The sequence below is a fragment of the Lithobates pipiens genome, unplaced genomic scaffold (assembly GCF_037356315.1).
Source record: "Lithobates pipiens isolate NorthernLeopardFrog02 unplaced genomic scaffold, aLitPip1_a1.2 Scaffold_8, whole genome shotgun sequence".
NCBI classification, from domain to species: Eukaryota; Metazoa; Chordata; class Amphibia; order Anura; family Ranidae; genus Lithobates; species Lithobates pipiens.
Genome location: NW_027507903.1, coordinates 561293436 through 561310559, shown reverse-complemented (window position 1 = coordinate 561310559; position 17124 = coordinate 561293436). Strand labels below are relative to the sequence as shown.

The window sequence follows — 17124 nt, the reverse complement described above, 5'->3', positions numbered from 1 at the left end:
CACTTACAAAGGGGATTTGCAATGCAGTAAGAAAGAAAAGGCCAAGTATTAAGCTGGGCTCTGAAACAATAAATTTGCACTGCCTATAGTTAGCAGAATTCCCTTTTCCATCTCGTCTTGTAATAGAAAAATTGCATGAGCTGATACCTATGGTAATTATAAAATCTGATGAATACAGTAGTTTAACATCTGCACCAAAGCCTTTCAAATTGTAGGGGTACATTATCATTTATCTTCCTTTGTTACAATATTTTGGCTCAATACAAGGAGTGTGAAGGCCCTGTCACTCCAATGTGACCCATAGCCAAGTAGGCGAGAAACCCTTGTTTTCTGGTGCTTGGCTGCAAAAATGAAACATAGGGGTACTGCAGGCCAGAAGTGTTTTTGAATCCTCATGTGTTCCCAGCATTTTTGAAAAATGTTATCAAATGGTAGGAGAGCATGTGCTACAGGATCAGCAGCTGGCATGGTCATGACCCCACCATTACCCCACTATTACCCAGCGTATCGGGGAAGATAAAGGAAAGCAGAAATGATAAATGCTTACCTTTTTGTGTTACTGATTTGAGTTTGTTGGGGGAGGCAGCTGCTGTCCTGTAAAAGAAATACACATTACACAATAAATAAAAATAAAAAAATAACCAGAGAATTGGCCTACAAAAGAATCATTTTTGTACAGCCTAATGCAAAGGAGTAGCTACACAATCGGCTGTAGGTAAATCTCACTTTTGGAGTTTCTGCTACATAAATAAAGCCCATCCAATGGTAAGATATTAATTTGAGGTGCGGTTTTAACTCTTTTTAATGGCAATTTTGCACATTGGTGCAAATATAACAAATTATTACTACATTCTTAGTAACGTTTTTTTACCATATTTCCCAGCAGACTTACCTGACCATGCTATTCTTTGCATTAGTTACTTCTTTTGCTCCAGAGGTCACTTTGGCACTTGCAGATTTGGAAGGCGGCCCTTTATGTGCAATAAAAAAAGTTGAAAGTCACAGAATAATACAATCATGTTGTACATATGGTGTGGTGTTTGATTTCTTGATGGAAAAAAAAGAAATGTGAGTGTACATAGAAGGGGGTCTTTTGCTGACCTAGTGTAACCTCTGAAAGCCATCCCTGCATGACACCAAAAAAATCAATTACATCCAATAAAATGTCACAGATTATTAATGTCCTCGTGTCATACACTGTATTTCACATAGCCATAGAAGACTTTGGCAAGTAAGAAGGATTATAAGGTAAGCAAAATAATTAAAGGTAAGAATGTACTCAGGATGTTATAGAGTCCATAGGATATACAGGAGCTGTGTTGCAATAATATGCTGCAGTGGAAAGCTGGGTAACCCATATGATTTTACTGGAGTAATAATACCCACAGGGGTTGGGTTAATGTAATATAATGCTACAGGGGTAATAGAACTCATAGGAGATGGGTTACTGTAATTTGATGTTACTAGGGTAACATCAAAAACTAGGGTAACATCAAAAACTAGGGTAACATCAAACATACTACTAATATATGAATTTACAGGGGCAATAAAACACTCAAGAATTGAGTTTCTGTGATGTGATATCAAAAAGATAGAGGGTTGCCTGGTCAGAGAAGACACCACATCCCATTTTTTTATGAAGAATACATGAAAAAAAAACAGCCAACTGTGGGACTTTAAAGGTGTCAGTAAATAAAGACGATATTATTTTTAATTATGAAAATATTTTATTAATGTCATTAAAAATATTTCATTAAAAAAATCCCTCATTTGCATGTCAAGTTCAAATCATATATCTATACAGACACTACCACTCTACATGTTTCGCTTCAAATGAGCTTCTTCAGGTGATTCTAGAGTGCTGTACGAAATGATTACTAAAAAAGTAAAGCAACAAACAATATTGGGATTAATTACTACAAAAATTCATAATGTGATAATCAATAGAGGTACACAAAAAATACACACACTTGATTACAAATAAGTATATCATGAACACAAACATTTTTTTTAACAATCAAACATTATTTATTGAAGCATTATAAATGTGTATTTTTTTGTGCACCTCTATTGATTAATTATCAAATTATGATTTTTTGTGGTAATTAATCCTAATTTTGTTTGTTGCTTTACTTTTTTTTAGTAATGGTTTCATACAGCACTCTATAATCTCCCGAAGAAGCTAATTTGAAGCAAAACATGTAGAGTGGTAGTGTCTGTACAGATATATAATTTGAACTTGACATGCAAATGAGGGATTTTTTTATGAAATGTTTTTAATCACATTAATAAAATATTTTTATAATTAAAAATAAGATATTCTTTATTTACTGACACATTTAAAGTCCCATAGTTGACTGTTTTTTCATGTATTCTACTGTGATATGATGTTACAAAGTAATAAGACACTTGGGAGTTGGGTTACTGAAATACAATGTTACATGAGTAATAGGACACTTGGAAGCCGGGGTAACTGTAATATGACCCTGGAAAGCTTTCTTACTGTAATATATTTTTACAGGAGAAATAAAGCATTACTGTGATATGATGTTACAAAATAATAAGACACTTGGGAGTTGGGTTACTGAAATAGAATATTACAGGGTAAATAGGACCCTTGGAAGCCTGGTTACCACAATATGACACTGGAAAACTTTGTTACTGTAATATGATTTTACAGGAGTAATAAAGCATTACTGTGATATGATGTTACAATAGTAATAAGACATCTTGGGAGTTGGGTTGTTGTAATTTGAACTTAACGCTCATAGAAGCTGTGTTTCTGTTATAGGATATCAAAGGGGTATGACACCTTTGAAGATGGATTACTGTACAGTAATGAGACACTCAGGAGCTGTTTTACTGTTGTATGATATCACAGTGGTAGGTCACTTTGAAGCTGAATTACTATAAGTATTAAGACATTCAGGATCTGGGTTTCTGTTATGTGATATTAAAGAGGCGTTATGCTATGGTGATGACTTTCTGCAGAGTAATAGGACAATTAGGAGCTAGGACAAGTCCATGATTTGAAAGAATGTGGACCGCTCAAGAGCTGAACCCTCACCCTGCTCCTCCAACCTCTATCTTGTGTAGTGGATGCGGCCCTTGCTGCAAGCAGAAAGCTATGACTAAGCACCCGATTGGTGTGAAACGCGTCAGTTGATTATTGTAGTTCACCGTGTGCTGTATTTGCAACCTGAAATAAAGTTATTTGCACAGGAGTGTGGCCATTAATTCCTCCTTTGTCTTTCGTAGGAATAAGGACACTTGGGAGCTGGGTTGTTATATGATATCGCAGGAGTATGTTCCTTTGTAACTGAATTACTATAGTGTAATAGGTTATATGGGAGCTGTGTTACTGTTATATGATATCACAGACATTTCTGGGCCCTTTACAAAGCTTTAGGTCTGCCCCCCAGGCATGACCACCAACATTCTCCAGAATCTGCCCACTGCCTGTCCCATCCCATGTCCTCCTCCATCTCCATCCCATGTCCTCCTCCTCCTCCAGCCCCATCTCCAACATTCCATTTCCTCCTCTTCCAGTCTCATCTCCCCCATCCCATGTCTTCTTTCTCCTGCATCCCATGTTGTCTTCCTTCTCCAGTCCCATCGACTGCATCCCATGTCTTCTTCCCCCTTCCAGTCCCATCTCCTCCATCCCATGTCCTCCTCCAGTCCCATCTCCTCCATCCTACATCCTCCTCCTCCTTCAGTCTCATCTTCTCCATCCCACATCCTCCTCCTCCTCCTCCAGTGCCATCTTCTCCATTCCACCTCCTCCTTCTGCAATCCCATCTCTTCCATCCTGTGTCATCCTCCTCCAGTCCCATCTGTTTTATCCCATGTCCTCTTCCTCCTCCAGTCCCATCTCCTCCCCCCACAGGAGAGGGGCAGGGGGAGAAAAGGGTGGGGGTGTCACAGGAGTTTGGCAGTGTTACTCTGATAAACACACCTTGGGAAGCACCAGTCCTTCCAGCTATCACCTGTCCTTCAGCAGCTCGTCCAAATGGCGTCAGTGAAGAAAATCTGGTGCTAAGAGGGATAGCTGAAGCTGTGTCCCATTTCCATCAGGATCTCTGGTGGCAGTCTCCTCCTCTTCCTCCACGGAGCCCTCTGCTCGCACCCCTTGGCCTGCCCCAGCCCATACAGCCGAGAGCACACTGCTGTTTCTGACTGGAGCCTGCCTGACAGTGGGCCCCAACCGTGCCCTGCACAAACCCAGGATCCGTCCACCACGACACCCTCCTCTGCCTCTTGGCAGGCCCCCTCTGACAGCAGCTGCCCCATGTTAAAGGCCCTAGTTGGAGCCTGGGCTGTGTATGGGCTGTCCTCCCCCCTGATGGCAGCCCTGCAGCAGTATATTGATTTGGACGTAAATTACTATGGGGCAGCTTTTCTCAACCTTTTTATCCCAGAGGAACTCCTATAATAACTTTCAGGTCTCAGAGAAGCCTTGCTACAATTAATTCATGGGGGTCAGTGACAATATTGCCCCCTACATTGGTGGTCAGGGAAGAATGTCCCTCTTGTATTGACAGTGAGTAAACCACCCTTACAGGCCACTCAAAGTTTTTGTGCTCTGCCAAGTGTCATTGGTTCTAGAATTATCCAGCTGCCATCAGATGGGAGGTAAATCAGCCACAGCTGATGGAACCCCTGGCAACCTCTGGAGCAACCCTAGAGTTCCACGGAACCCTGGTTGGGAATGACTGCATTAGACATTTGGGAGCTGTGTTAGTGCTAAATATCACAGTGTAATATCACTTTGTAGTTGAATTTCTGTGGGGTAATAAGGCACTTGGGATCTATGTTACTGTTACATTATATTGCAGTGATATGTTGCTTTGGAACTGAATTACTATAGGGTAATAAGACTCCTGAGGGCTCGGTTACAGACATGTGATATCACAACAGTATGACGCTCAAGCTGTGTTACTGTTATATGATATTGCAGTAGTATGTGTTATATTGCTTTGGAGCTGTATTTTTGGGGGGGTAAGTCAACAGTTAAGAGCCAGTGATATGATTTTGTAATAAGACACTCGGGGCCAGGTCTCTAATATACATGAATAAACCATACCATTATGACCACGCACAGATAAAGTGAATAACACTGATTATCTTATTACAATGGCATCTGAAAATGTGTGGGATAGATTAGGCACCAAATGAACATATTGTCCCTGAAGTTGATGCGTTGAAAGCAGAAATAATAGCCAAGCCGAAGGATTTGAATGACTTTGAAAAAGGGCCAACTTGTAATGGCTAGACGACCTGGTCAGCGCAACTCTAAAACTGCAGCTCTTGTGGGATTCTCCTAGTTCGCAGTGGTCAGGACCTACCAAAAGTGGTCCAAGGAAGGAAAACCGGTGACCCGCCGACAGGGTCATGGGTGGCTAAAGCTCACTGGTGCACATGGGGAGCGAAAGCTGGCCCATGTAGTCTGACATAATAAGAAAGCTATTGTAGCTCAAATTACTGAAAAAGTTAATACTAGTCCGATAGAAAGGTGTCAGAACACACAGTGCATCGCAATTTGTTGTGTATGAGGTTGCAGACCAGTCAGGGTACCCATGCTGACCCGTGTCCACAGCCAAAAGCACCTACAATGCGCACATGAGCATTAGAACTGGACCACAGAGCAATGAAAGAAGGTGACCTGGTCTGATGAATTCAAAAGTGGTTTGAGAAACACAATAAGTTCAAGGTGTTGACTTGGCCTCCACAATCTCCAGATTGAGCATCTGTGGGATTTGCTGGAAAAACAAGTTTGATCACAATTTACAGGACTTAAAGGATCTGCTACTGAAGGCTTGGTGCCATATACCACAGCATACCTTTAGAGGTCTAGTGGTGTCCATGCCTCAATGGGTTAGGATAGATGGTCATAATGTTATGGCTGATTGGTGTATAAATATGACATTACATTAACAAGACATTCAGTAAATCATTTGTTCAACGGGGGTGATGAAACTTCAATGGCACACTATAATGTATCTACAGTAAGCTCTAATGAACGGATTTGCTGATACTGGCCATCAAATCTTGTCCTTTCATTATATTACAAAAAATGCCTCAAGGAGAATTCTATCTTTTCTGTGTGCAGCTTATGCCGCGTACACACGATCAAACAATCCGGTGGAAAAGTCCGGCAAACTCAAGTCCGCCAAACAATCCCCCCGTGTGTAGCCTCCGGCATACTTTTTTGACCCGACAGTACGGCGGACTTAGAATTTCGGTTTGCACAACAATCTGCCCGCCGTACTCGCATTTCGGCGGACAATCCGGCCGTGTGTATGCCAGTCCGCCGTACTTTTGAAATGAGCGGACTTTTCCCGCCCGGAGAAAAGTCCGCTCATTTCGAGCGCGTCTCCAGGTAGGCGGGGCCCGCGAAGGAGACGTTGCTGGCCCCGCCGCCTGGTATGGACTTAAAGGGGAACCCCAACGCCGAAAAAATCGGCGTGGGGGTCCCCCCCAAGTCAACGACAGACCCTTGTCCGAGCACGCTACCCGGCCGGCCAGGAAAGGGGGGCGAGCGAGCGCCCCCCCCCCCTCCTGAGCCGTACCAGGCTGCGTGCCCTCAACATGGGGGGTGCCTTGGGGAAGGGGGGGGCGCGCGGCCCCCCCACCCCAAAGCACCTTGTCCCCATGGCTTTATGTCACATGGGTTGGTGTCACATGGTGACCCCGCCCCCTTACGATGTCACAGTCCCCATGTGACATCAACCCGTGTGACCAACCCATGTGACATAAAGCCATGTGACACCGCCCCTTGTCCCTATATAAGTGGGCGCGCAGCGCGTCCCTGGCATTGTGGCCGGAGAGAGCGTCGAGTCAACATCTCCAGGAGAAGAAGGAGAAGAAGAAGAAGAAGAAGAAGAACGGAAGGCGGCGGCGGCGGCGACAGAAGACCGGGCCACCGCCTGTAAAAGAGCTATAAGAAAGCGCGGTGGCCCGGCAGAAGAACCGAAGAGGGGGACAAGACCCCCGAAGTCGGGAGAAGAGGCTGGCGGCGAGGAAGAAAGCCGGACTCCTCCGCTAGCAAAAGAGCTACAAGAAGATAGCGGAGGAGTCCGGCGAGAAGACCCCCGAAGACGGAAGACCCCCGGAGCTGTGCAATAAAGTATTTTATCTCGTGTGTTGTGTTTTTTTTTGTACTTTTATTTTACAGGTGAATGGGTAGGGGTACATTGTACCCCATACTCATTCACATAGGGTGGGGGGCCGGTATCCGGGGGCCCCCTTATTAAAGGGGGCTCCCGGATTCCGATAAGCCCCCCGCCCGCAGACCCCGACAACCAACGGCCAGGGTTGTCGGGAAGAGGCCCTTGTCCTCATCAACATGGGGACAAGGTGCTTTGGGGTGGGGGGGCCGCGCGGCCCCCCCTTCCCCAAGGCACCCCCATTGTTGAGGGCATGCAGCCTGGTACGGCTAAGGAGGGGGGGGGGGCGCTCGCTCGCCCCCCTTTCCTGGCCGGCCGGGCAGCGTGCTCGGACAAGGGTCTGTTGTAGACTTGGGGGGGACCCCCACGCCGATTTTTTTCGGCGTTGGGGTTCCCCTTTAAGTCCATACCAGGCGGCGGGGCCAGCGACGTCTCCTTCGTGGGCCCCGCCTACCTGGAGATGCGCTCAAAATGAGCGGACTTTCCTCCGCGTGTGTGGGCGAGTCCGTTCATTTCGAAAGTACGTCGGACTTAGTACGGCGGACTTAGTACGCCGTATTAGTCCGCTGAAAAAGTGCCGTGTGTGGGCAAGTAGCCAGTTAGAAAATTCCGACGGACAGTTTGGCGGGACGTCCGCCAGACTAAGTACGTCGGACAGACGGCTACGTGTGTACGCGGCTTTACTTAAACTTATTTAAGTCTATCCTAAGCCAAAATATATTTTATTTTTGGTTAGAGTAATGAGGTTTGATGACCTGTTATGTTCATGGTAATCTCTATTCCTGGGGAAATTCACGCTCTCTTAATTGTCCTGGTGACCATCATCAGAACAGAAAGTGGTGGAAAGATTTGAATTGTCATTGAAACAGGAAAATCTTTCATTTGGGACACTTGTTCTGATGACAACTATCAGAGAGAAGATTTCCCTTACATTGGAGAGAAATCCTCTCACTTCCTGTTGTGTCTTGGAACAGGAAGTGAAGGAAAAAGCTCCCCAATGGGACACACACACGTCTGTGGGAATTCTAAACATGCTTGAAGCAGATCAGAAGGAGGTCAACTGCAGTATAATTGTACCAGTCAATGAATTTTGAATGATCTCAGAAACGTCTTAAATGAATGCCTTTAGCAGAAGCCAAGAGTCTGTCAACACATCTACAGGCTAAAAAAAAACAGAAACAAACAGAAATCTAGTCCTCTATAGAATGGGTAATAATGGAGCAAAAAGGGTACTTACCTGCATTTCTAGAGGTTGCTGGTCGGGGACTATCTGTAGCTGTTTTAGGAGACTGAGATGGGCTTGCAGTTTTCATGTTTCTGGTTGCAATGGGTCTAGAATTCACAGGTTTATTTGTAGGCACCACCTTGACATGTCCATTGGTGGAGGAGTCCATTTTGACTGAACCTATGGTGATGAAGAACACGGCATTAGCAAATGATCCAGATAACCCAGATTCTGCAGCTTCCTCTCAGGTTTACCCCGATCTTACTCCTTTCCTCCTTAAGCTGGATATACACTTATAATTTTTTTTTTTTTTTAAGCATGGGGATGTACCAATCCTCCATGCTAATCAATGACAGCCAGAACTCACAGCTTTTAGAATGGCCAAATAGTGCCTGAATCTTCTTGGGTGCAGGAGCTGTTTGCCCGACATTTTTCCACCCCTAGAAGGGGTGCTTAAATTTCTTACGATTCATAATGAAGAAGTTGCGCCATGTATGGTGGCTTTAACAGCTCTGTCCATGTATGGAGCCCTTAACAGCTCTGTCCATGTATGGAGCCCTTAACAGCTCTGTCCATGTATGGTGGCCTTAACAGCTCTGTCCATGTATGGTGGCCTTAACAGCTCTGTCCATGTATGGTGGCCTTAACAGCTCTGTCCATGTATGGTGCCCTTAACAGCTCTGTCCATGTATGGTGGCCTTAACAGCTCTGTCCATGTATGGTGGCCTTAACAGCTCTGTCCATGTATGGTGGCCTTAACAGCTCTGTCCATGTATGGTGCCCTTAACAGCTCTGTCCATGTATGGTGCCCTTAACAGCTCTGTCCATGTATGGTGGCCTTAACAGCTCTGTCCATGTATGGTGGCCTTAACAGCTCTGTCCATGTATGGAGCCCTTAACAGCTCTGTCCATGTATGGTGCCCTTAACAGCTCTGTCCATGTATGGTGCCCTTAACAGCTCTGTCCATGTATGGAGCCCTTAACAGCTCTGTCCATGTATGGTGCCCTTAACAGCTCTGTCCATGTATGGTGCCCTTAACAGCTCTGTCCTTAGTCATAAGCTTCTGATAGAATCAGTTGGATGTGCCCAAAAAGCCTGAATGCTTTTGTCTAATCATCCCCATCCTCACCTGCAATGCTCTGTACAGTAGAACTATGATCAAAGGAAAAACTGACCTTTTATGATAGAGTTTGTCAATAGTAATAACAAAAATATTGTTTATCTGTGTTCCCTTTAACATACAGTATGGTGTTACAATATCCGTTAACTCGGGTAGGAATGCCTGTACCCCCTGCTGTAGTCAGTAGTGCAGATGCACTTTCTCTGTGTAAAAGTGCAGCCTGGTTGTCAGTTTTGCCACATACACTACAATTATTGTTTGACTAGCTCAAAATCAACATAATCTACCATATAGACATACAGTACACTATATTACCAAAAGTATTGGGACACCTGCCTTTACACGCACATGAACTTTAATGACATCCCAGTCTTAGTCCGTAGGGTTCAATATTGAGGTGGCCCACCCTTTGCAGCTATAACAGCTTCAGCTCTTCTGGGAAGGCTGTCCACAAGGTTTAGGAGTGTGTCTATGGGAATGTTTGACCATTCTTCCAGAATTGCATTTGTGAGGTTAGGCACTGATGTGGATAAGAAGGCCTGGCTCGCAGTCTCTGCTCGAATTCATCCCAAAGGTGTTTTATCGGGTTGATGTCAAGACTCTGTGCAGGCCAGTCAAGTTCCTCCACCCCAAACTTGCTCATCCATGTCTTTATGGACCGTGCTTTGTGCACTGGTCCTAATCATTTGGTGGAGGGGGGATTATGGTGTGGAGCTGTTTTTCAGGGGTTGGGCTTGGCCTCCTAGTTCCAGTGAATGGAACTCTTAAGGCATCAGCATACCAAGACATTTCAGACAATTTCATGTTCCCAACTTTGTGAGAACAGTTTGGGGATGGCCCCTTCCTGTTCCAACATGACTACGCACCAGTGCACAAAGCAAGGCCCATAAAGACATTGATGAGCGAGTTTGAGGTGGAGGAACTTGACTGGCCTGCAGAAAGTCCTGACATCAACCCGCTAAAACACCTTTGGGATGAATTAGAGTGGAGACTGTGAGCCAGGCCTTCTTGTTCAAATTAGACTGACCTCACAAATGTGCTCTTTGAAAAATGGTCAAACATTCCCATAGACACACTCCTAAACCTTGTGGACAGCCTTCCCAGAAGAGCTGAAGCTGTTATAGCTGCAAAGGGTGGGCCAACTCAATATTGAACCCTACAGACTAAGGCTGGGCATTCACTATACAATCTGCTTGTTCAACTTTCCTTTAGATTTACCAAAACCATACAATATGAGGTCAAACCTAAAGCCTTTCAATTTGTATGCAATCAGGCAGGCCCTTGCTCTACATATTTGAAGAAAAATTTTAAAGAAATTGAATAAGAAAATTGCATAGTGTAGGGCCAGGCTAAGACTGCCATTAAAAGTCATGAGCGTGTAAAGGCAGGCATCCCAATACTTTTGGTAATATAGTGTGTATATGTATATATATATATATATATATATATATATATATATATATATATAAAACTAAACTGAGGGAAAACATTTTTTTGTTTTATTTTTATTGGGATATTTATTATAGCAAAAAAGTAATAAATATATATGTATATATATATTTTTTTTTTTTCTAAATTGTCGCTCTTTTTTTGTTTATAGCGCAAAAAATAAAAAACCACAGAGGTTATCAAATACCAGCAAAAGAAAGCTCTATTTGTGGGGGGGAAAAAATGATCAAAATTAATTTGAGTACAATGTTGCATGACCGCACAATTCTCATTCAAAATGTGACAGCGCTGAAAGCTGAATATTGGCCTGGGCAGGAAGGGGGTGAAAATGGCCAGTATGGAATTGGTTAATAGTCAATGTTTAAAATCAGCTATTTAAAATATATATATATGAAAAATAGACTCTACAATTTGCTAAAAAAAAAAATCTGTCATTTTACAGATCACATCTGCATACATTGAAGTACATATACTTGATTCAAATGAGTCATTTTGACTTCAAAGAGATTTATGTACAATCCAGGCTTGCAATATACGTCTATCAGAATGTTGTATTTGTTGTTCTCTCACTAAATGGATAAAGCAGTATAGTGGTGGGGTATCCCCTCTCCTTTGTTTTATAAATGATGTGATCTCTTTGAATGGTAATGGAAATGTTGGTACCATTTGTACTATACATGCAGAGTTCAAATTCATGGAAGCAAGACTGGTGAGCCCCAATGTATTTTATTCCTTGCAAGCTGGTATGCAGTTTTTATGTGATAAATATTCCTTAACCGTGAAGTAGATGAAAAATTATATGAAGGCATGATATAAAAATAAAAAATAAAATATAAAAATGTGTATACAATTTTCCAAAAAAAAATACCAGCTGCTGTGCACCATAGGATACTTATACATATCATTACCCAAGTAAATATTAAAACAACGTGCTGTGCTAGTATCTATATAAATGTCCTTTCATCAAACATACATGAGTCTCTGGTCACCTTCAATTGTGAAGTTTCATAAATAAATATAAAATTCTATATACACATGCATGCAATATATTAATGTCCTTAAATCAGAAATAAACATTCAAAAACAGTCTTTTGTGAATCCTGAAAATATATCCCTAGATATGTTATCCCCAGGGTAGAGCCCGATGAGCCCCGTTCACACGTGAGCGTTTTGTAGCTTTAGCTCAAAGCTGAAGAATGCTCAACAAGCAAAAACCTATTGTTTCCAGTAGCCCTTGTTCACATGTGAGCGTCAAAATGCCTGTCCTTCAAAAAAGTACATGAGCTACTCGGCAGAACTTTTTTTTGTCCCCACAGACTTCAATGGAACACCTCAGGAGTTTTGTCATGCATTTTCTGCCTAAACAGCAGCTTTCCATCCCTTCCTCAGCAGCCCTCCACATCTTTTAGTTGAAAAACACCTAAAAAAAACGTCTGACAAAAGCTGCAAAAATGAGCAATTCTGCTCCAAAACATGCTTAAAAATAAAACACTTGAAAACGTGACACTTAGGTGTGAATGTAGAAGACTCTTTTTTTGTTCCATGCAACGTTTAAAAAAAATTCATTTGGATGGTGACAGAACTCGTTAAAGGGTACATAAACCCTAACAATGATCTCCTGTTTGGTACTATTTGGGCTGATAAATTTACACTAAAAATGTTTGCTAGGTCTGCGTACCTGGGAACTACTGAGTAGAGGGCAGGACTATTAGTGGAGCGACAAATGATAGGTGTGGGAAAATTGCACTAACAGTGTGAGATGCTTAAAATTTGAGCCTACGTACAGAGTCCAGGAGTCAGAATTATATAACATATACTGAATAGTGCAGGGGTGTGGGGTAAGTAACATGCAAGGGTCTGGGGTGGGTAAAGTACACAGTGCAGGGGTCTGGGTGGGTAACGTACATTGTTCAAGGGCCTGGGGTGGGTAACGTAAATAGTGCAGGGGTCATGGGTGGGTAACGTACATAGTTCGGGGGTCTGGGGTGGGTAACGTACATAGTGCAGGGGTCTGGGGTGGGTAACGTACATAGTGCGGGGTCTGGGTTGGGTAACAAACATAGTGCAGGGGTCTGGGGTGGGTAGAGTACATAGTGAAGGGGTCTGGGTGGGTAATGTACATAGTGAAGGGGTGTGGGGTCGGTAACATGCCAGGGTCTGGGGTGGGTAAAGTACACAGTGCAGGGGTCTGGGTGGGTAATGTACATTGTTCAAGGGTCTGGGGTGGGTAACGTAAATAGTGCGGGGGTCAGGGGTGGGTAATGTGCATAGTTCGGGAGTCTGGGGTAGGTAATGTACATAGTTCGGGGGTCTGGGGTGGGTAACGTACATAGTGTGGGGGTCAGGGGTGGGTAATGTACATAGTTCGGGGGTCTGGGGTGGGTAATGTACATAGTGCGGGGGTCTGGGGTGGATAACATACATAGTTCAGGGGTCTGGGTTAAGTAACGTGCATAGTGCAAGGGTCGGGGGTGGGTAACTACATAGTGCGGGGTGTAGGGTGGACAACATACATATTGCGGGGGTCTGTGGTGGGTAACGTACATAGTTCGGGGGTCTGGGGTGGGTAGCGTACATACTGTAGTGAAAGGGTCTGGGGTGGGTAACGTACATAGTGCAGGGGTCTGGGGTGGGTAACGTACATAGTGCAGGTGTCTGGGGTGAGTAGCGTACATACTGTAGTGCAAGGGTCTGCGTTGGGTAATGTACATAGTGCAGGGGTCTGGGTTGGGTAACATACATAGTGCAGGGGTCTGGGGTGGGTAGAGTACATAGTGAAGGGGTCTGGGTGGGTAATGTACATAGTGAAGGGGTGTGGGGTCGGTAACATGCCAGGGTCTGGGGTGGGTAAAGTACACAGTGCAGGGGTCTGGGTGGGTAATGTACATTGTTCAAGGGTCTGGGGTGGGTAACGTAAATAGTGCGGGGGTCAGGGGTGGGTAATGTGCATAGTTCGGGAGTCTGGGGTGGGTAATGTACATATTTCGGGGGTCTGGGGTGGGTAACATACATAGTGTGGGGGTCAGGGGTGGGTAATGTACATAGTTTGGGGGTCTGGGGTGGGTAATGTACATAGTGCGGGGGTCTGGGGTGGATAACATACATAGTTCAGGGGTCTGGGTTAAGTAACGTGCATAGTGCAAGGGTCGGGGGTGGGTAACTACATAGTGCGGGGTGTAGGGTGGACAACATACATATTGCGGGGGTCTGTGGTGGGTAACGTACATAGTTCGGGGGTCTGGGGTGGGTAGCGTACATACTGTAGTGAAAGGGTCTGGGGTGGGTAACGTACATAATGCAGGGGTCTGGGGTGGGTAACGTACATAGTGCAGGGGTCTGGGGTGAGTAGCGTACATACTGTAGTGCAAGGGTCTGCGTTGGGTAATGTACATAGTGCAGGGGTCTGGGGTGGGTAATGTACATAGTGCAGGGGTCTGGGGTGGGTAACGTACATAGTGCAGGGGTCTGGGGTGGGTAATGTACATAGTGCAGGGGCCTGGGGTTTAAGATGCCCTGCATTTAGGATGCCATTGAGAAACAATGACATTGCAAACACATTATGCATTTTGCCACGATTCTGAATCGCATGCTGATACTAGGCGATTCCGCTTGTGATTCAAATCGCCCAGGTGTTAATGGACCCTTAGAATGATTAAAGTTCTGGAATAAAGGTTCACTTTAAGTTCAGCAAAGATCGACTGCAACATCATCTGTATGGGCAAGTATTATAAATTTACTTTGAGAAACTCTTTGCATAATGTTTTATCATAAATAGGAAAACACTCATCTAAATCTGAACACGTAGTCTTAAACAAATCCTCTAATACACAAAATCTAGGCATACAGGAATTTATTTGATAACTTCATTTTTATTCCTATTAATTTAGGTAAATAATTGTGATGCCCCTTGGCCTCTGTCCATTGTCCTTAGTTTGGCTGCCTTTTTGATTAGCGCTAGACATGCCAGCTGTATGTGGTGTCCAGTATATGGGCCCCTCTCTTCCATAGACAGCTCCTTTGTGGTGGCCCAGCCAAGCCCTCCTCCCCATTTCCTGAGGCTTTACAGCCAAAGCCGAGACAAGCGTGAATCCAGAAAATGGTGATCTCATTTGTCTGAATAGCCCAGGTTTCTGTATTTTGGGCTCTGTGGTCCTTGAGGTATTAATTATGCAAAGAACGCCAGCTGCTGCCTACACCTCCTACCCACCACCCACACCGTGATTCCTTCACAAATGTGCCGTGCCTCGCCTCCACTCCTACATGCTCATCGCCACGGAGGTACAAGGAGACACAAGATGTACAAAGACACAAGACAAAACAATGGCAAACACAGAAAGCCTTATATACTGTAAGTGAGAAGAGAACATTGGGTGTGGGCATGCACCTGATGCTCCTCTGTTGGCGAATGTTTTAACAATGAACCCAGTAGAAGGCCAACTAAGGAGCTAATGAAAGAATAGATCGCTGTAGTGTTGATGTGAGTCATCTACAAAACAGCAAAAATTTTATAATTTGTTGAAGATCTGTCCATATTAAAGGGTTAGTTCACATTTTCCAATGCAAGTAAGGAACGCCTGTAGATAAAAACAAACTGTGCAACTTTGACCAAGGTTGGGTAATGCCCTTGCTATAGGTGTAGGACATGTATGTACCTCCTTAAAGAGATTGTACCTATAAGTAAGCCTAGAATAAGGTAACGTACTAGCACATTATGCCTTTACTTTGCAGAGAAAAAGAAAGGAAGGAAAACCTATCAGGTATGGTTTACTTCCTCTTTAAGCCCGGCTAAAAAAAACTCCCGAAGATGGCGCCATCCCATCCTGCCTTGTTATTAGAATGTTGCTAAGACACTGGCAGCCATTACTGCTCACCCTCAAACTCACACTAGGTGTAGGCCATTTATGTAGCTCAAAGCATGGCTGAAAAACTCCCAGAGATTACATCATTTCTTCTTGCCTTGTTGCTAGGACAATGCTAAGACACTCCCAGCCATTACTGTTCACCTCCATCATCATAGGAGTGAGCTATCAACCCCCTCCCCCCCCATGTGTGTGGTTCACGGTCTCCTCCATTGCAGCATCACTGAGCTTAGAGCTACTGCGAAAGGGAAAAGAGAGTGCATGCAAGGGGGGGGCTAGGAGTGCAACAAGGCAGGACAGGAACTTGCTTTGAGTTTTTCAACCAGGCTTCATTAGGTACCTAAATAGCCTACCCCTATAGCAAGGGCATTATTTAAAGGGGTTTGTAAACCCTTGTGTTTTTTCACCTTACTGCATCCTATGCAGTAAGGTGAAAAAACACCTGGCAGTGACCGGCCGCCCAGCCCCTCCGTTTTACTTACCTGAGCCCTGGAACTTCATCCGGCGGGCACGCGCTCTTCCTCTGCCCGGGGTTCTCAGCTGTTGATTGGATAGATTGATAGAAGCACAGCCATTGGCTCCCGCTGCTGTCAATCAAATCCAATGACGTGGGCACCGGGGCTGGCTGAGTCCGGAATTCATATCTGTGGACGCAAATGCTGGACTCGGGAGAGCGCTTCTCCTAGGGGGTTATCTGATGCAGGGAGGAGCCGCGAGAGCCGCCGGGGGGGACCCCAGAAGATGATGTTCGGAGAGATAAGTATATGTTTGTTATTTAAAAGAAAACAAAAAACTATCTTTACAATCACTTTAAGTTTGGTCAAGGCTGCGCAGTTTGTGTTTATCTATAGGCTACCTTTGCCTCTATAAGCATTTTTTTGGTAAAGATGATCTTGCCATTTAAGCTGCTGGTGCAGGAGCAGGGTTTAAAGCAAATGCAACCAATGGGTATGAGGGGGAGAGGGGGTTCTAGCCACCCTATCGGTGCCGGGACAAGGTCATCTAAAGCCCAGGGCGAACATGCCAAACTGTGCCCCCCCCCCCCAAGTTGTAGCAGTATTATGTGTCAGCAAAAATCTCCAACAAAAACACTGAGCACTAATCTGCATGCTTACCCCCTGAGTTTAAATTCCCCCTCCTCCCTGTACAAATCTGCCCTCCTGCTGAAATCCGCCATCTCAGCACAAATCTTTGTTCCCCCTCCCCCCAAAAAATTCACCCCCTCCTAGCACAAATTCTCTACCCCTAAAAGTTCCCCTTCTAGTACAAATCTTCTCTCCCACTTCAACCCCGCCAGCACA

The 17124-nt window shown here is 44.5% G+C and overlaps 1 protein-coding gene across 1 annotated transcript in view; it reads right to left on the bottom strand.

The window, feature by feature from the left end:
* The window catches only part of PRR36 (proline rich 36), a 44196-nt gene that overhangs the window by 13197 nt on the left and 13875 nt on the right, over positions 1 to 17124 (bottom strand). Inside the window, exons 2-4 of the mRNA XM_077470065.1 lie at positions 8407 to 8574; positions 893 to 971; positions 548 to 594 (exon numbers count right to left, since the gene is read on the bottom strand). Of these exons, the coding sequence (XP_077326191.1) occupies positions 548 to 594; positions 893 to 971; positions 8407 to 8563 (283 nt within the window). The 5' untranslated portion in view covers positions 8564 to 8574. The remainder of the gene's footprint in view (positions 1 to 547; positions 595 to 892; positions 972 to 8406; positions 8575 to 17124) is intronic.